At 42.4% G+C, this 20,067-nt stretch overlaps 1 protein-coding gene across 3 annotated transcripts in view; it reads right to left on the reverse strand.

Moving 5' to 3' along the window:
* BMX (BMX non-receptor tyrosine kinase) overlaps positions 1-20,067 on the reverse strand; it is a 49,752-nt gene that overhangs the window by 24,163 nt on the left and 5,522 nt on the right. The window contains exons 2-11 of one of the 3 annotated variants that reach the window (XM_027095751.1): positions 18,800-18,853; positions 17,486-17,632; positions 16,554-16,658; positions 14,524-14,605; positions 10,307-10,426; positions 7,748-7,812; positions 5,104-5,279; positions 3,542-3,610; positions 2,825-2,878; positions 1,081-1,135 (exon numbers count right to left, since the gene is read on the reverse strand). In XM_027095751.1, the coding sequence (XP_026951552.1) occupies positions 1,081-1,135; positions 2,825-2,878; positions 3,542-3,610; positions 5,104-5,279; positions 7,748-7,812; positions 10,307-10,426; positions 14,524-14,605; positions 16,554-16,658; positions 17,486-17,632; positions 18,800-18,853 (927 nt within the window). Of the gene's footprint in view, positions 1-1,080; positions 1,136-2,824; positions 2,879-3,541; positions 3,614-5,103; positions 5,280-7,747; positions 7,813-10,306; positions 10,427-14,523; positions 14,606-16,553; positions 16,659-17,485; positions 17,633-18,799; positions 18,854-20,067 lie in introns of all 3 variants that reach the window. The other 2 variants (XM_027095750.1, XM_027095752.1) reach the window with 2 other exon arrangements.

Here is a 20,067-nt window from a genome sequence, read left to right on the forward strand (position 1 = left end):
AATTTTTAACCTTCTCTGATAATTTTCCCTGTTTTGTGTTTGTGCAAGCCTAACGTTTTCATCTTTCAGAAATAAAATTTAAAACCACATATCACCATATCATGCCCTTGGAAGGTTTTAGAAAACCAAAGATGCAGAACAAATCATTTATTAAATTTATGCTCAACTTGTCTTTTGTAATGTGCTGATTCTAAGCAGATTTAGATTTAGACGAAGTGGATATTAAACTGTGCATGTGGCGAAATAGCGAGTTAGGTAGTGACCACCACGTTCTCACTAGGGCCCCTCCAAGAAATAATTGGTGTGTGTCGTATGAGGTTGAACTATAGCAAAGTGTCACTTTTGTAGGTCAAAAGAGTTTGCAATTGGAAAGTCCATTACCAATTAGTACCAAAATCCGATAGATTTATTCCCCATTACATCTGCTGTACTCCGGTTTAGGTGCTAATGATTTTAGTGACAGGCTTGAAGTATGAGGTACAGGTGGCCCCCAGTAAATCATCTCTCTGTATATTCCTGCCCTGTGTAGTCCCCTCCCACATCGACTTTGGGCTGGCCCAGGTGATTTGCTTTGGCCAGTGGGACATTAGCAGACATGGCAAAAGCTGAGACTCTGTAATTGCTTGCACTGAACTGTGGGGCTTGGCCTCTTCAGCCACTGCCTTGAGATGACCATGCTGTGAGGAAGCCCAAGTTAGCCACATGCAGATGGAATATGGCACCCTGGTTGACTACCCCAGCTGAGCCCACCCTTAGTCAATCCACCAGCTGAATGCAGCCACATGAGTGGCCCTGAGCAAAACCTGCAGAACTGCCGGCCCAGCTGACTCACAGAACGGTGAAGAATCATAAAGCTTGTTGTTTCAAGCCACTAAATTTTGGAGTGGTTTATTATAGAGCACTGGGCTTAGAGGAAGTGGCTAGATGTGAAGGGCCTGGTAACCCACAGGGTGGGCAATTAACACTATGACGTCTTGACTGTATAATTAGCAGTAAGATTTCTATGAGCAGTGCATTACCCTCCACGCCCAACAATAGAAAGACATTCTTAGAGGCTATTTTAAAGACTAGACTACTTACCTTTTGTCTCAGTAACTGCTCAGATTGTGACCTGGAGATGTTACCTGCAAACCAGCTGCAATAGAAAGGAATTCCATTTTGAGAATTAATAGGTTTTAATTGCATAACTTGTCACTTAAGTTTCTCACCTGTAAAATGAGGCATTGACCCAGATCAGGGTTTTCCAAACCTGGCTGTTCAAGAGGATCACTTGAGGAGCTGCTAAACACTCAGATTCCTAAGTCTCCGCCACCCAGTTATGATTCTGGGGTGGGGCCTGCATATCTTTCCTGATCATTTCCCCAATGCACGCCTCTCACACCCCATTGGAATCTAGAAATGATGGAGATAGAGATTGTCTATATGGTCAGATCTGGGCTTTCCAGGTCAAAGAAAACCTTCCAATTCATCTAAATGCGAAAGACTAAAATCCATGATTAGAGGTTCTCTCCCTTTGGTTTAAGTCTTTGTCACCTGTTGAAGTATAAATATCTTTGAATAATTTTTGTGCTAGCATTTCTCAGTCATTTTTCTTTTTAACATCTTTATTGGAGTATAGTTGCTTTACAGTGGTGTGTTAGTTTCTGCTTTATAACAAAGTGAATCAGTTATACGTATACGTATGTTCCCATATCTCTTCCCTCTTGCGTCTCCCTCCCTCTCACCCTCCCTATCCCACCCCTCTAGGTGGTCACAAAGCACCGAGCTGATCTCCCTGGGCTATGCGGCTGCTTCCCACTAGCTGTCGGTTTTACATTTTGTATCTCAGTCATTTTTATCTTAGTTTGAATGATTCCAGTAGTTGCTTTCCAGAGGGTAGATGTTGGGGAAGAAGCTACAGTTAAAGGGGAACTAGAAGGTGGTGAAGAGTGACATGTACTTTGTAAATGCCCTCACTGCGCTCGTAGCCAATGAATCAATAACAGCACTCCTACAAAACCAGAACTAGAAATATGTGTTATCCTAGTGTCCAACTGAATTGGTTGCTGTTGGGTAGCAGGTGTCTGAGAGATGCACTGTGCCATTACTCCCACCTCTCCTTAATGCCAGACTTTAAGTCCAGGAGACGATTATTTTGTCCCTATTTGTTGTCGAATGGTAGAGTCTTAGATTTTGGAAAGGACCTTAACAACCACTTAAGACCACCCTGTCTCAGTATAATTGGGGCGATCACACGTTCTTATTTGCCCAGAGGAGTCCAGTTTATGCCTGATGTCCAGATGTAACATTGAGCAGTGCACTCTTTCTCTTTCTAAAGTGTCCTAGTTTGGATGTTCAATGATAAGGTCACTCTAGGAATAGGAATCTCTCAACATAAATGCTGTGATATTCAAGGCTCGGTTGTGCTACCTTGTAAAATTACTGCATCATAACTAACTTCACAATTGGACTCAACGCTAATAAGAGCCTTCAAACGTCATCCTGGCAAGGAGCCTCCAGGGAAGAAATAATCAGCAGAAATGTCATGGGCTGCATCTATGAAGTCAAAGCGAAATGAAGAGGAGGCCAGGTGTGTGATAGATCCCAGGAATGTGTGCAGCTGGTTTAGATCATCCAGACTGGGGAAAAATACTTTCATTAGCCACAACCCAGTTCATTGTCACCCATCCTCCAGATACATGGCCCAGAACCTCACATGAGTGCCTCCATGTAAATACAGCCTCCTGAGCAAGTTTGAACCATCTGCTTGTAACCTTAGGGGGAGAAAACAATAGAAACATCTATGTCTAGTTTTAGAGAAACACAGAGGACTTTCAAAACTCACTCATAGTCATCAAGGTTTTCCTCTTCTTCAGATGAACTTGACTCAGGGGATCCCCTTAAGAAGAGAGGGAATGACATGAATACAAAAAAAAAAAAAAACCCCCACCAAGAAATAATCCAGGTGCCTCCCAGTGCCATATCAGATCCCACCCTGCTTTCATCCATGTGAGTAAAATCTGGACTGTTAGCTTTCCCTTTTCTGCACTTGGGAAGGTGTCAGCAAAGTGAAGAGAGAATTGCTTAAAAGTTGAGCTCATGCCCAGTTTCATGAGAAATTGGCTCCTTGATACAGAAGGCCCCCAGGAATGTAGATTTCTTGGACTCTGTCAGAAGAGCAGGCTCGTGAAATAAATGAGGATGCTTCCGGGAGAGCCGTGATACAAAGCTAGAGAAAATCTTGGTTGTGCATAGAGCTATTCTCAGAGAAGAGTTACTCAACTCTACGTTGGTTTCCCTCCTGCTAGAGATGCCTGAGCCCGGTGTGTCCGTGTTCACGAGAACACCAGTGTATATCATGAACCATGGGTGGGAAATTTCAGCGTGACCCAGAAGCCATCAACTGAGACCACCTGCAGGGTTCAGAGAAGCAAACTAGCTGGATTTGTTTTATATTTACCTTAAAAAGTAAAGGCTAGTTGCAAAATTATCCCAAATGTGGTTAGTTTTCCTGCCAAAGGAAGAAATCCTGGGTGTAAAAGAATATCTGAATGTGATTTACCATGACATCTTTAGGGTGCCGTGATCTACAGCATTTCTTTCCCTTTGGTTACTGCATGCCAGCTCTTCACTGCTACAAAAAAGAGGGATGCATTTCATAAATTGATGTTTGTTTATAAATGTTAAATGACAAAAGTAGTTTTGTTAGATATGTTTCAGCTTTCACAGTTTGACCCATATATGTCACTTGGTTTGGAAATGGAAGCTAATGAGTCATTTTCACATTTTCATCCTTGCAGGGACTCCACTAAAAAGCAGTAGTTTGACAGGATGCCTAAAGAAAAGAGAATTTTTAATAATGGCTCCTAATAACCCCAAACAAAGGAAAACTTGGATTAATAAATCATCTTGACTGGGTTTGCCCTGATTTTCTTGTATGTATGCAAGCGTTCTGTTGCTGATATATTTTAAAATAAGTTATTTTCCTCTTTGCTGTTATAATTGCAAAGGAAAGTCCTGAAAATACCAAACCGTTTAACTCCATGTGGACACAGATGGATCTGCAGGATTCTCTTCATCCTCTGCCACCCATCATTTTATCTGTCTCATTTGGGGTGCAAAGCGGAGCATGGGGAAGTACTGACTTCTCCAAGTCCAAAGGCTGTGTTATTTGGAATGTAGGACCTACTTCCTGTTTGCCTTCACAGCCCAGGGTCTTTCTCAAAACCACACTTCAGTGAATGCCTGGAGAAGCCCCAGCACAGCAATGCCTCCTTCCCCAGCTTCCCAAACAGCCTTGCTCACGAACATAGCTTTTTCCCTTCAGTTCTTCATAAGAAAACGCTCATTTAAAAATGCTAAGTGAAAAAAAAATGCTAAGCGATTTATTTAGCCTTTTTGTGGTTTTTAAGAGCACGTGGAGAGTATCCATCAATTGTGCATCGCTTAGGTTTATCCACATGGGGGAATACTATACAGACATTCAAAGTAATCAGGCAGGTTGCACAGCACTGGGAATGTAATGGGCACCACTGAACTGTACACTGCAAAATGACTAAGGTGGTAAATTTTACATGACGTTTTACCACAATTAAAACTTTAAAAAATTAAAAATTTAGTATGTTCTCATGTATTCAAATGGGAAAAATGTCCCAGATGTTAAGTGAAAAGAGGAACTGGCAAAGAAGACTGTGTGGGCGAAGGTGTACATCCTGAGAAGGCAGCCATGGCCTCACTCGATCGACTAGTCATTTGGCCAGTGATGCCGAAGTGCATTAAAAGGTAACCCACTCGAAGCTCTCTCAGACAGAGGATGTAGTTGAAAGATTTGGTGTTCTGGAACAAGGGGTTATTTGGAGGTGGAGGGGAGAGAAAGGAAAGGGAATAAAATGCTCAAGTATTACTTAGATCATTAGATATGATCATCTAAATGGAAAGTCTGTGCCACTGAGTCTCAGCAGGGCCACCGCTACCCAGGCTTCCGGCTCAGGCACCGACCATTTTCTCGGAGGGCATCTCTATGTCAGCTGAGGCCTGTGTGGACCGAGTTGAGGCTCAGCTCCAAGGCAGTGGGGCAGTGTCTACTCTGTGCGCCGCACAGCCAGACTGGAAGCTGGGGTTTACCTTTTCAGTCCTCTTACTTGCCACCAGTCAGGGCAGTCTTCTCTGGGCATAAACCACGTGTTGACGTTTGACTGGGAGCCACAGTTTTTCTTGGAGTCGCTGTCGTACTGAGCTAGAGCGGTGCTTGAAGATGGTTCATCCATCTTGAGAACAGGAACTGCTCGAGGGACCTTCAGCTTTGGGGGATAAGAGATTTTAGTGCATCACAGTGAGGCGCAGATGCATGAACTGGGGACTAACAACCACAGTATATTAGCTCTTAAATTTTAAAAAATCGGAAGGAAGGGAGGAGGGAAGGGGGGGAGGGAGGAAGGAAGGGGAGGGAAGGAGAAGGAGCGCGGGGGAGGGGGAGGGAGGGAGGAGGGAAGGAAGGGAGCAGGGAGGGAGGAAGGAGGGGAGGGAGGAAGGGAGGGGAGACAGGGGAGGAAGGGAGGAGGGCGGGAGGGAGGGGGAAGGAAGAATGGGGAAGGGAGAAACGGGGGAGGGAGGGGGAGGGAATTACTTGCCAGAGACTAGATGCCATGGTTTTGGGCTCCTAAATTATCCTCTGCTCTTAGATTTGTTTAAAATAAACTTTATTAGCGTATAATTTACATACCACATACTATAAAATTCACCCTTTGTAAGTGTAGAATTCAGTGATTTTTAGTAAATTTATCAGGTTGAGCAGTCATCACCACAATCCAGTCTTAGCATCTTTCCATCACCCCTGTAAGATCTCTCGGGCCCATTTGTAGTTAGTCCCCGTTCCCATCCTGCCCCTAGGTAACCACTAATTGACCTTCACTTATTCTGGACATTGCTCTTAGGTGTTTTACAGAGCCGTAATTTTCAAGCTTCAGGGCTGGAGTATGTATCCAAACCAAAAAAAGCAATATCACTGATAACAGACTAAAACTCCCAAACCTTAAAAATTCCATCAGTTTCCTAGGGCTGCCATAACAAATTACTACACATCTGGTGGTTGAAGACAACAGAAATTTATTCTCTCACAGCTCTGGAGGTCAAAAGTCCAAAATGAAGTTTTCACTTAAAGGCTGTGGGGGAGGATCTTTGCTTGCCTCTTCCAGCTTCTGGTGGTTCTAGGCATTCTTGGCTTGTGGCGGCATAAGTCCAATCTGCTTAGGTCTTTAAATGGCCTCCTTCTCTGTGTATCTCTCTGTGTCCCCTCATCTTATAAGGACATCAGTCATTGAATTTATGATCTATCCTAATCCAGTATGATCTCATCTTGATCCTTAACTAATTATATCTGCAAAGACCCTCTTTACAAATGAGGTCACATTCTGAGGTTTTGGGTGGACATGAATCTGGGGAGACAAAAATTCAACCTATGACAATAATGGGTTTCTTTTTGTCCTTCATGTTGGTTTACAAAAGTTATATGGTTTTAACTTAGATAGAAAGAGAGAAGTAAGTACGTGTGAATGTGTGTAGGTGAAAATAAGTACCCAAGACACCACAGAGCTGATGGGTGGATGGAGATGCTCCCTTACTTTCAGGTGAGCTTCCAGAAAACCACAGGGAGGCCATTTTATGTGTCTCCTGGCATTTGAGGAGGCTGACACCTACCTGGGAAGCCTAAAAGCAGGGAGCACGAGCCACGTACAGTTTCACTAAGCAGAGCAATCAAGGTTTTGTTTGTTTTCCTGCAGGCCAACTCCACCCTTGAGTGAGGGTTGGCTGGGAGCCACCTTGAAAGGAACTCTGCCCTAGATGAGTGAATGGACCCAGTAGAAAGTTTGAGGGCTAGAAACCGGAAGAGCTAAGGGTCAAGACATTTGCTCTGTCGTAAAACTCCACCCCAGGGGGAAATCCACGAAAGTGTCCTGTATGATAAAGAATCAGCATTGGAAAACTGTCTCACCCAGAAGCCACCACTACCAAATCATGATGGGAGTGGCCACGTATGACTGTCTCTTTTTCATTATACCCTCTCTTCCTGGGCCTCAATCCTGAAAGCGTCAGAAATCTCAGCCTCTCCCTGACCTCTCCCCCAGGTCAGCCTCTCCCTGACCTCTCCCCCAAAGCAGGCTGCCCTCTGAATGCAGACTTGAGCTAAGGGAAGGGGGGGATGTTTTAACTTGAAATGACGTTTCGAGTCATGGGATTATAACATTGGATGGATCACTTTAGAGGCTGTTCTCATGACTACTAGTAATTGGGAAATTTTATGTCATCTGAGGTAATGACATACCTCAGGGACAGAGAAGAAAGCCCACCAAGTGGCTCTGAAGGGATAATGGAGGGAAAGAATTATATTCTGCTTGTGCCCTATGGGGTCCCATTCCTTTGCCAGGATACGTACACGAGGCAGACTTAGCCATGCTGGTGGTGGGGGAGGAATGTCAGCCAATATAGCTGCCTGTTATATGCGATGCCATCTTAAGGGCTTCTCCCACATACATCATTTTTTGCGTTTACAGGTTAGAAAAAGGCCCAGTCGTTAAATGCAAAAAAACATAAAATGGTTCTTTGTTTGAATTTATTATTTGCTACTGCCATGGCTGTTGGCGATAGGTCACGTCTTCTCTCTCTTTGCTGGGCATTCTGAATGAAGCCCATGTATTCCAGTCTTGAATTTGGCAACTCTTGGTTTATTTAATATATCTTGACTATGAAAAAAATGGAAATGTTGACTTACCACTCTGTCTGGGAAGATGGGAACTCTGTGTTTTTCTTCTTTGGGTTCAATGTGCAGATCAGCATCTGAAGAGTAAAACCAAGTAATAGCAGAAAAAACTTTAAATAAAACAAAGCAAAACGCCCAATGTTATGAATCAAAAGAGTGAACTAGATTGTGTGAGCAATACTCCAGATTACATGAACTTAGAACATCTGGAGTGATTCTGTTGCTTTCCTGTATAATACCCAACTCAGATACCACTTCACCATTGATTATCAGTATCTTTCCAAGTGGATAAGAAATTCAAGGTCCTCTAAATTCTATAAACTGTTACTTTATGCCACATTTCTACCTCGTCTCTGAGTAACAGATATCTAATCTCATTGGGTAGTATCTACGAGCCTAGGATTCAGAATCCATGTCTGATTCCTCTTTGATCAGCTCATACAAGATGCATAGAAATAGCTGATTCATAAGTGAACAAACTTATCCTATGCTTCCCCCCACCACCCCGTTGGTAGGACACTTGCTGGTTTTTCTTTCTACTCACACATGTAGATAGACATCCAGGTTGTGAGGGTGAAGCCATTGTATGTCTTATAAGTGGGGTCACCATATGGTGTATTGACTCAGCTGGAACCTTTCTGACAGTGATGGGTAGGCTTTTAATAATTATGCCAGGTCCCCAGCTGCAGGATGGACTGTCCCAAGCAAATTGGGGTGTATGGTCAGCTTATTTATAGGCCATATATACCTTGGACAGAGGATGGTCCATGGCATTTTGGAAACAGAAGGAAGCAAAGATGCCCAACTGTTCCCTTCCTAGTAGATGTGCCTGCGGGCTGCCTTGTAGCTCAGCAGAGGAGGAGGCCGAGGGAAGAAGTGACACTTAGGCAGACAGACAGTATCACAGCTGTCTGCAAGCCATGACACCTCTACTACGTTCTGTAGTTTTCTTCAGAGGCCGGCAGAGAGCCTTTGGCACTCAGGACACATGGCAGGTGCCACCCAGACAGGGCCCAGGAGGATAATCCCAAGGTAGTGCTCTCTCTGGCCTGTTTTCCTGCTCTTTACCAGGGAGTTAGGGCAGAGTCAGAGCTGGAATCTGGCCTGCTGAGTAATAATGCTGACCATAGACAGAATCATTGGGGTAAATGATTAATGCTGTAAGGAGACATTACTCTCTGGCCCTTCACACTGGAGGGAAGATCCATGCACAGTCCGTTCTGTATAGTTCATTAAATCATTACAATTCATGAGTATAAAGGGCAATGGGATCTAATTAAGATGAATAAATATTCATTGTATAGTTTAATTGAGATGGGAAATACAATGAATATTTAGTCACTGATTTTTGTGTGTGTGTGTGTGGTATGCGGGCCTCTCACTGTTGAGGCCTCTCCCGTTGCAGAGCACAGGCTCTGGACGTGCAGGCTCAGCGGCCATGGCTCACGGGCCTAGCCGCTCCGCGGCATGTGGGGTCTTCCCGGACCGGGGCACGAACCCGTGTCCCCTGCATCGGCAGGCGGACTCTCAACCACTGCGCCACCAGGGAAGCCCTAGTCACTGATTTTGTTGTAAAATTACCCATAGTAACATTAACACGATTGTCGGGGGTCAATACTATTGTAGGGTGAATTTGAATAATATTTCACATCCTTGTTTTACAGTTCTTGAAGTTGTTATCATGCAGCTGATCTCATTTAATTCTTTAAAGTCATTATAGTCCAAGCATAGTTTGTCCAGGCTGGTAAAACTGTTACCAAAATAAGTTCTCCTTCTTACTTATCAACAACTTCATGTTGTTAAACAATGATAAACTTCTAAAGTATATGACTGCTTCATGTAAGTATCCTGGTGATACAGTAGGACCCCGTAGGGCACAAGCAAAAACCAGCATAATTCTTTCCCTCCGTTAGCCCTTCAAAGCCACTCAGTGGGCTTTCTGTCCCTGGATAAAGTGTCAGGCAGATTTCCCTGGGAATAAAACTCTGGGTAGAATCCGATTGCACGTAAAGCAAACCCTACACTACTTTCTGTGATGTTATTAAGAAATCAGCAAACATGTACAGAATGGCAAACCACGTTAAATATATCTTTGAAAACTTGGCCATCCATCATTTTGGTATATATGGTGATTAAAAGTGTTACTTAAATTTTATCCTTGGACATATTTTTGAAAAGAATGTTGGTGTTTTAAGTTTATGATGTTAGTTTGTGCACCATGGTGATATGTTCACCACGTTCTACCCATCTGGAGTTTATCTTCAACCAGGAAGAATTTTGGGAGGAAATAAACAGCTCCTTGCTTGATTTATGATTTCCGTTTAAAAATATTTCTCATGACATGAATGAATGGCAGATGTTCATATTGTTATTATTTTAAGGAACATGACTCAGTTGACCCTGGAATTAGATTTCATTTGCTAGATATCATGTTCGAAGCTGGATATTCATGATGCTGACCAATGTGGCACATCTTGTTTTCCTGAACTGGCGAGCTCTTCTGGCATTTGCCAGGTTTGCCTAAAGGGCATCCTCCACCCAGGGTCCAGCCCAACAGAGGGGTCACATTACATGCTTCCCAGAGAGTACATCCTGGGGCCGCTTTGCAGCTCTGCTGGCAGCACAGGAACTTCCCGTAGGCGAAGAACCCACTGTGGTACTTGATCAGCAGATGGGGGTTGCCCCTTATCTCTGGGGAGCAGGCAGGAAGAAAGCACAGCATGAGTAAACGTTGGCCCAAGAGAAGAAACACATTCAGTAAGTGCTGTTATCAGAAAACAATGAAAACCTCATTTTGCTAGCAACCAGCCTAAGGGCAAATGGTTCCCAAAGGATATAAGTCTTTCCCTCAGAAGTTACAAAGCCAAAAAGAAAAGTCTAATCATGTTTTAGTAAGAACAACACAATAACTTCTATCAGTCTTTAAAAAATACTGCTAGAAACTACATATATGCATCAGCTTGGTGTTAGGATTTTAGAGTAGGACTAAATCTTAGCAAGAAGAAAAGAAGTTTCCAATATACATATACTCCCCCCTGCTTCTGCTTTTTATTTTGAAACATTTCAAATGCGCAGAAAAGTTGCAAGAATAGTGCAGTGAATGTCCATATACCCTTCACACAGTCACCAGCTTTTAACTGTTTGTTTGTTTCATCTCATTTTCTCTCTGTACATACACATTATTATTAAAATTTTTTATCATTATTGTATTTTGCTTAACCATTTGAGAGTAAGTCACAGATATCATGACCTAAATAATGTCATCCATCACTACTTGAGCGTGTAACTTCTGTTAACAAGGACATTTCCTTACATAACCGTAATACAATTATCAAATTCAAGAAATTTAACACTGATACCCTACTATTACTTAATATATATTTTGTATTCAAAACTTTTCCAGTTATTCCAATAATACCCTTTGTAATCATTCACTTTTTCTGATCGAGGATCCAATCTAGAAACACACATGGCATTTAGTTATCTAGTTCTTCCTGAGCTAGAACAGTTCCTCATCCCTTCTTGGTCTTCCGTGACTTTTGACCTGTTTCCACTAAGGAATAAACGGTTTATGGGGCTACTTTTCTAGAAATATGTGCATATTTAAAAAAACCATGGGACTAGGGCAATGTTGAATCCAAAGAAACGAAATTCTAATATTGGAGTATAATACTGTGTCTACAACAAATTCACCTCTCTCGAAATGCAGCATAGAAGCCTACAAGGTCTTAGTAGAGAACAGTTCAAGAAGATTCTCCGGGTAGGGAGGGCTGGTTCTCCCTGTGACTTAAACTCTTTCCTTCTTGATTTTGTATTCATCTTGAGGATTCCTTATTTTGATCCCAGGAGAACTCCTGGGATCAAAGTCCTGTGGCCCGACTCTGGGCTGGAATCAGGAATGTTCCAAAGAGTTGATAGTCTTTTGCTTTTGGCAAAACTCTGCTTAATCCAATGGGTTTGTCCCTGTACAGTAGATTTTCCAAATGGAGTAATAAACTTTAATATAAAGTAAAAAACAGAACAAAACAAAAACCAAAAAAACAAACCAAAAAACCCCCTTCTTTACAACCGTGACTCAAGGAAGTGTTTGGGGATAATAATATCTACTTTGCTGGGTCCTTGGGAGGAGATGAGCCAATGTGTGTAAAGCATCCAGCACAGTGTTTGGCTCAGAGCAGGTGCTCAGTGAACAGTGGGCTTTAATGATATCATTCCCTTAGTTTAACCCAGCTCAGCTTAGCTGAAAATTCTGGCATAAAAAAACTTTACCAAGTATTAATGGGAAATTATTACAAAAGTCACAAAAAGCAAAAGAAGTAAAGATTACAAAACACTAGTTTCTGACCTTGGTCCCAAATGGCCATTGCAGTTCCTTGGGCACATTTCTTGCCTTCCTGCTCTATAAGCTCCTGGTCTCCATGTACCAGGATTCCTATTATTTTCTATTACATGGATTTGGTTTCCTGGGGAACTAATTGTTTTCCAGCCAAGTCCAAAAGTCCACATTGCAACACTCCCACCATCTAATAATGACAATAAGAGGAACTCACATATTGATTATGTGTATAGGACTTTACATTTGCATATTTTCCCTCACACTATCTCATTGAACCTACTCAACAACCTTGGGGAGAGCTATTACTGTTATCATGACTCTTACAGAGTCAAGTAAACTGAGGTGCAGAGACAACTTGCTCAAGTTCACAAATCTAGTCAATAGCGTATTTGAGACTCGGGCCCAGGCTTTTTCTACTGTATTCCAATGCCCAGATGCCAGCTTCCCTGCCAAACCCCCTACAGTTTTGATTTTTGGAAAGAAGGATACAGTTTATTCACATCGGGTCAGCTGAATTCAGAGCCATGGTAGCTGATCTCACTCGCCTTCTCTCTTGCTGTCTTCCAGCACAGAGGCTGGAAAAGCCAGATCCTGTGTTCCAGCTTCCTTTGCACACAGAGATGGCCATGAGACACAGTTCTGGCCAACGAGACACGAGCAAAAGTTTGCAGAGGGGCTTCTGGGAAAGCGCAGAGCCTTTCTGGGAACCTCTTAAGGGTGGCAGAGCAGAATCTAGAAGGAGCCAGGGTTCCTACTGACTTCATTGAGCTGCTGCACCAGCCCTAGGTTACCTCTGGCCATGGAAGAGGAACAAACATGTATCTGTTTCAGCAACTGTTTGGTGTCTTTTTACCTGCATCCCAAAGCATTATTAAATGATACAAATGGCTTACTATGCATATGGCAGCCTTAGTGATAGGGTCTCTCTGCAGCTTATGAGGGGCTAAGAGGTTCACTTCTGCTTCTCTCTCTGCTTTCCTTTTATGTTCTATAAGCCTTTACATGAGCTGCCCAGGGCCTACCCAAACCTGCCTACCATATATAGTTCCAGAAAGACCCACACAGAACCCTAGTGCGTGACAAATAGCTGCACACAGGGGGTGTCTCCATAGCAACTGCCCCTGGCAAATCCCCCCAAAGGAGACTGAATGGGAAGCAGCATCTTAGAGCTCCTCCCGGAGGCCCCGCTATAACACAGTGGTTCACGTTTGTGTGTCGGACTCTTTAATGTATTTATGAGTCATTCATTGCTGGCTCGTGAATGCTCTAGGAATAAAGAAATCTAATCTCCCATTTTACAGGTCAGGAAACTGAGACCCAGAGACGTTAGATGGCTTTATAGATGACACAGCAAAGCAGCACTTGTTCGCAGATTTGTGTGACTCTAAGAAGGATGCCCTTCTTACGTCAACAAGCTGACGGCCGGTAGAGGGAGGCTTTTCTCTTACCTGGACCACTTGATTCTCCTACAGAATAGGTTGCTAAACCCTTTCATACAAAGGGAAAACTAAGCCCTATGAGTGAAAAAGGATGTATTTGCATTGAAGTAGAGGAGGTGGTTGTCTAAGTGGTGTAATTTGAAGGGTAGTGAGAAGAGCCCGAATCTAAAACTTAAATGAAGTAAAATCTTCCCCCATCTGGGAGCTTAATATCTGAAATTCCACCAACAGAGTCACTCGTTTGAGTTAAATATTGTCCTCATACCATTACCCACCTTTAAAATAAAAATATCATAGGGAGAAACATCATAGTGCCAAATTAGTAATAATTTTCTCTCTTCTGTCAAAGGTTGTTACCAGGGCAGCCTAAGAATCACTAAATAAATGTTTCATGAAATTCCCAGTTTTGCCTGGCATTTATACTGTACTGTTTAAAAGTTGGGTTTGGGTAATTGAATTATGTGTTCTCCATAATTAGGTATGTGACGTTTGCCATGTCTGTGTAATTTCACTTATCTGAAAAATGGAGAATAGTATTATTACCCCTTGCCGTGGAGTTGTCGAGAGGATTACCTAAGAAAATGTTTCCAACTACTTGACACAGTAGCTGGCAAATGATAAGTATTAGTAAGTATTAGACATAATTTTCTGTAAATACCCAAAGTACAGTAGCTACGGGACCCAAGAGAGAGCCCCATGAGGATCTAGACTTTGCTCTGATAAAGGCAAGCACAGTGGGTGGAGAGCAGGTGGTCTGGCTTCCTCCTAGCTGTGGGGAAGGCACAATAGCCAGGTGTGTGCTGGGCAGGAAAGGGAACACGATGCCCAGGCTTCCTCTAGGTAACAAAGCGAATGCAAAACAAGGATGAGTGCAGCACATTCTCTGAGGTTGGCAGGAAAATCAACAGATTTCTCTATTGGTGCTAGGCCCTTTTATTGCCATATCTTTCCTCCACTAAGCCTCAAAAGAGCTCAGTCAGAGACTCCCTTTGATGACATTTTAAAAAAATTACCTTTTTGTAATGCTTTCAACCACTGACTTCGGCTCTCTTCATTTGATGCATACACATAGAGAAGCCCATCTTTATAGACAATCTGGAAAGGAAAAGGTTTGGTGCATTTAGATATACTTGTGTTATAGTTCACTCTGGTACAACTACAAATTTTTGTTATCCAAGAGAAACACTGAGTTTGCCTATATAATACACATTAGCTCTGGAATTAGATTTTTTAAATCTAGTTATTTTTATCCTCCACCCCTCAGTTTATATTATCCCAGACACCTCTACGCTTTGGAAAATCACAGCAATGATGCATCTGACAGCAGTGAACATTGAGGCCTCAGCAGGAATGCCCTGGACCATGGAGAATTATAAAAGTATAAAATGTTAGACATTACAGGTGTCTTAGAAGTGTTCTGGTCTATCCACCAACCCAGTGCATGACTGTATTTATAGCCCACTGGAAAATGTTTATCTGCTCTATCCTTGAAAATATGTTCAGGGATAGAATGTCCTTTACTTTTGCTATGCCATCCTTGCCAATTTCCTTTCATTCTGATCATTTTATGGTTCATGCTTATATTGAGTGAAAATATGTCTCCCTGTTACTTTACTCCCTTGGGTCATGTCCCACCCTGGGAATCCCCAGTATAAGTCATTTTCTATTCCTTATGATACTTGGTGAAATGTTTGAACATTCCAGTGTCTTGCCCAGATCCTTCTCTAGTTTATTCAGCTTTTGTGGGTAAACAATACAGACCATTTATTAAATACCAACTAGTTTCTGGGCTCTTTCCTAGATAATTTAACATTTTAATTCCCTTTCAAGTCTATAAAAATATATGATTATGCCCACTTTGCAAATGAAGAAACAAACTCAGAGAGAGGTTGAGAAGGTTGTCTATGGGTATGCAAATATAAGCAATGGGGCTGGGAGCTCTGGCGTTCCAAAGCTCATGTTCTTTTGAGTATTCCATGCCATGGTGATACTCATTTGAAGCATCTTCCATGAGCACACTATCCTCCGGTTTTTCCCAATTGGGCAATGTTCTTTTTTTTTAAGTGGGAACTATGGACTGTTCACTGACTGGATTATTTTATTTTATTTCATTTTTTGGCCACTGTTCCCTCATAGTAGCACAGGGTAGTCTGACCATTGGAAGAACAGTCTGTCTGTCTCTAGAGCAGAAAGATAAGTTTTCTTGATATAATAAAAGTGGGGCAGGTGTTAGATCGAGTCACTTCCATGGGGTACTGTAGGCACCCTCTCCGTAGGAGACCAGTGTTTGAAATACTTCAGGGTAAAATTCAAACTCCTTAGCGTGCTATGCAAAGCCATTTGTGATATGGCCCTGGCTACCTCTCCAGGCTCGTCTCTCACTCTTTCATGGGGCTCCTTAATTCTGAGCACCACCCGGATTTCTCCAAACATGCCACACTGTTTCACCTACCAAGGTCATGACATCTGCTGTTTCTTTGGTTTCGCTGCCCTTCCTGTTTTTGCTGGGCTAAACTCCCATTGTCCTTACCGACCTGAGTGTCACCTCCAACAGGAAACCTCCCTGACCTCTGGGAGTGAGAAGTGCAGCTTCTCCGTTCTGGGACACCATGGCTACGCTGCCGCCTTCGTCTTAACACTCACCTCCCTGCATCATAATGCTCTGTAAATGCCTTGGGGACAGGGGTAGTGTGCCTAGTACCTTGTAGCATATTGGAAATGCTGCGCAATGTTTGATGAAAGAGATCATCAGACCCCAAGGCAAGTCAGACCACTAAGGCCTACACACTCATCTATCTTTCTCTCCCACCAGGGAAGGCAGGTTGGTGGATAGAATTTTAGCAAACGGCCCCAATCCCATCTGGGGATGTTCCAGATTCAGAGAGAGGTTGAGAATGCTCTCTATGGTTACACAGATATAAGCACCTGCCATCGTCTTAATGAATCGTTTAGCAACATCTTTATCCCCCCCAATACTGAGTTCATAATAGCAAATATTAAAAGGAGAGTCATCCATCCGATGGAATGTTATCCCTCCCCTTACCTGAAATGGGTACTGTCTCTCCACGGGGGTCTGCTCCTCAAGATTTACTTTCTCCACACATCTGATTTTCTTAATCTCAATTGATCCTTTTCTGCTGCCTCTTTTCTGAATTAAAAGGAAAATATAAGATGCCTCACGTGATATACAGTGGTGCACAAAGAACAGAATCAAGTTAACGTTACACTTAGGAGGGAGATTGGGAGATGAGATGGGCACGTGAGAATCACTCCAATTATTCCATAATAGTCAAAGTCTAATGATGAGAGAATATATTTTTCGAGTGTGGACATAAACTCCTCCAAGAGCAAGTCTTCAAGCAGCACTTAATTTTTTTTGTTAATCTTGAAACACATTTCAGATCACCTGCCATATGGTTAATCTATTCAGGAAAATTAAGCATCTTCATCTTGTTTCAATTTTATGACAGTATTTCAGTATTTCTACTGTGATAGAATTCTCAGCTGCACAGAAATAGTCTTACTTTCAGCATTTGTTAAGACAGGGTTTCTCACCTTCAGCACTATTCGGGGCCAGATGATTCTTTGTGGTGGAGCCAGCCTGGGCACTGTAGGATGTTTAGCTGCATTCCTGGCCTCCACCCACTCGATGCCAGTAGCAAACTGCCCCCCTCCCGCAGTGATGACGACCAAAAATGTCCCCAGCCATTGCCAAGTATCCTTTGGAGGGCAAAATCACCCTCAGTTGAGAACCACTGTTCTAAAGTTACAATTTGCCTTAGTAAAGTTAAGCAATGTTTGAAAATGCTTTATCTTGAATTAATTATAACTTGGCTAAGAAAAGACAATGTGATGAGTACAAGTTGATTTTTACTGTGTTTGCTAAGAAACCTGATGTTTCCTTATAGTAAGCACTTTGTGGAGACTTGAGAAAAATAAGTAGCATTAAAAACAATGAAATAAATAGGGTCTCACCATTTTGTCATATTCATAGTAGGAGAGGTTTGTTTTGGTCAAAACAAAAAGCCGCTCTTTGTAATTATTGGGTGACATTTTCTTCTTTTGCTGTGACCTTTTGAGAAGGAGTTCTTCTAGAATGGATTCTGTGTTCATATTGTCGTCCTAAATAAAATAAAATGATTAGAATGAATGTTGGCAGCATCTAGCTAGGTTGTCTTTTAGCTTTCATAATTTTTATTCAACTATTTCTCATTAACGGATAATACAAATAGTTTTTTTTATTAGATTTAACAGTACAGAGGAAAATGCAATGAAGCAGGCTCTTTTTTTTTTTTTTTTTTTTTTTTGTGGTACGCGGGCCTCTCACTGTTGTGGCCTCTCCCGTTGCGGAGCACAGGCTCCGGATGCGCAGGCTCAGCAGCCATGGCTCACGGGCCCAGCCGCTCCGCGGCATATGGGATCTTCCCGGACTGGGACACGAACCCGTGTCCCCTGCATCGGCAGGTGGACTCCCAAGCACTGCGTCACCAGGGAAGCCCTGAAGCAGGCTCTTAAACACACACATTCCTGCACTTTTTTCCTACTGCCTTGGCTTTGACGTGTTTAAATACGTTGATATTTTTATAGCATTTTATGCATTGTACTCATCTCCCACTTTGGATCATAAATTCACCATCTTCACACTACCTTCCAGACCACCATGTCAAAATTCTCCTTTTTCCTTAAACATTCTAGGGACATCTGTTGAATTGAATTGAATATCACCCAACTTTAAACAATCTGAACTCCAGACAGTTCATCGTGTCTGAAGTAACTGATCAGCTGAAATTTCTCTCCACTAATGTGGCCCATTGTTGGATCAAATTATCCAAACCACTGTGAGACTCTGATATTGTTGTAAATGACACCACAGTCCCTGAACATGATCAGATCTTTAGCATAAAGGACTTGGGTATAATTTTCACTGTTTCTGAGCATAAAACATTTTCAAAAGCTGTCAAAAGAGATTTAAAAGAACTGAAAGAATTGGTGCTTCATAAACTAAAAACACTCTTGCTTTTTCTTCCAAAACTGCATAAAACATTAAAAGTTAAGGTATTTCTGGAAAATAAATGCATTCATTTTCTGGTTCTACTAAGACCGTTGCTTCAACCCTCTGTCTGGTATCAGGTCTAGTAATGAAAAGCAATGCTGAGCAGTCGGCCACAAGAGACCAACCTCCTTATGTTCTTTGCTTTGTGAAATCACGTGCTTATTAGCAGTCAGATGCCCAATCATTACTATCTTTCTTTGTTTATTGATAATCTGAAGGCAATTAACTTTACTCACCTTAATTTCCACAGAGCTGAAGAAGTGTGCTTGTAGGTCTTTCACTCTCAAGCTCTAGGCAAAAAGTCACTGCTCTGAGACACCGCACTCATTTTCCCTCTGGCTATGCCAGGGTCATGCATTAAAAAGAAGGTATTTGCATCCTATCTATCACCTGATCAGGAAGCAGCCACACAGGCACTAAGGGGCATGGCCGCAGAGTATGATGGGCCCACTATGGTAGGAGTGGAAGAAAGGGAGACTAAGAAACTCTGCTTGGCGTTGAATAAACCATGGTCAGGCCCAGCCAGCTTCCCTCCTGACATAGGCTACACCACTCTAAAGATGGGAATCAAGCAAATCAGCTTTTATTATTTATCTACACAGTCAGAACATATCTACATGTTCTCCAAGGGCATTGTTCATCTCCTAGGCAGAAGCAGTAGAAATCTTAGCCATTGAATATAATAAAGACTTGGCCACTTTTTGCTTTGAATATTGTTTTACCTGGAAATAAAGTATAGTTCTTTTGTGAAAGTAGAATGGGTTTCCTTTTGAGCCCAGTGAGTGCTATTCTCCATGGCCACTGGTTTCTTTGTCCTGGACTCAAAGATGAGGCAGAGATCAGGGCACCGTCAACCCAACCAGCCCTGGGAAGGCAGGGAGCACGCCTCCCTTCACCTTTGCCTCCGTGGTAACCTCTGCGCACACGCCTGTTCAGATAAGATTATTTTCTACACCCGTAGTCTATGGCCGGAAGAGAATTTGCTTGAAGACTTACTGAAACTCTGGAATGTCTACTTTTTGTGAGTTAAAGTTCCCTTTGGAGGAGCCATATCACACTGGGCAGAGGTGTAGGGAACTTTCTGCCTTTTAAATTTCTCCATGAAAAAAATTAACTAACAAAGCAGACAGAGAACACCGTGAAAACTCTTGTCAAATGTCTTTTACATCCACAGCTAAAACATTCCTCCTCAAAGCAGAGTGGTAGTTAAATAGATCTGGTTAGTTGAATACAAAGTTAGCTTTTCAACACTTGTTTTCAGACGCTGAATCAATTTGTAACATTAAGAGCACTGTTTTAAAAATGCAAATCCCAATGTCCAAGGTAGAGCACAGCCCTTCTCGTACTACATGATGATACACCTGCTTCTCTGTTTATAGAACTTGCACATTCATCGCATGAAGAATGGTTTCTTGGGGAATTTTATCTAAAAAATGAATATGATGAACCACTGAAACCACTGACAAATGAAATTCACAAAGTCGCTTCTGTATATTGAAGGGAA

This window comes from Aethalodelphis obliquidens, unplaced genomic scaffold (assembly GCF_003676395.1).
Source record: "Aethalodelphis obliquidens isolate GAN/ISIS:26980383/991018 unplaced genomic scaffold, ASM367639v1 scaffold94, whole genome shotgun sequence".
Lineage (NCBI taxonomy): Eukaryota > Metazoa > Chordata > Mammalia > Artiodactyla > Delphinidae > Aethalodelphis > Aethalodelphis obliquidens.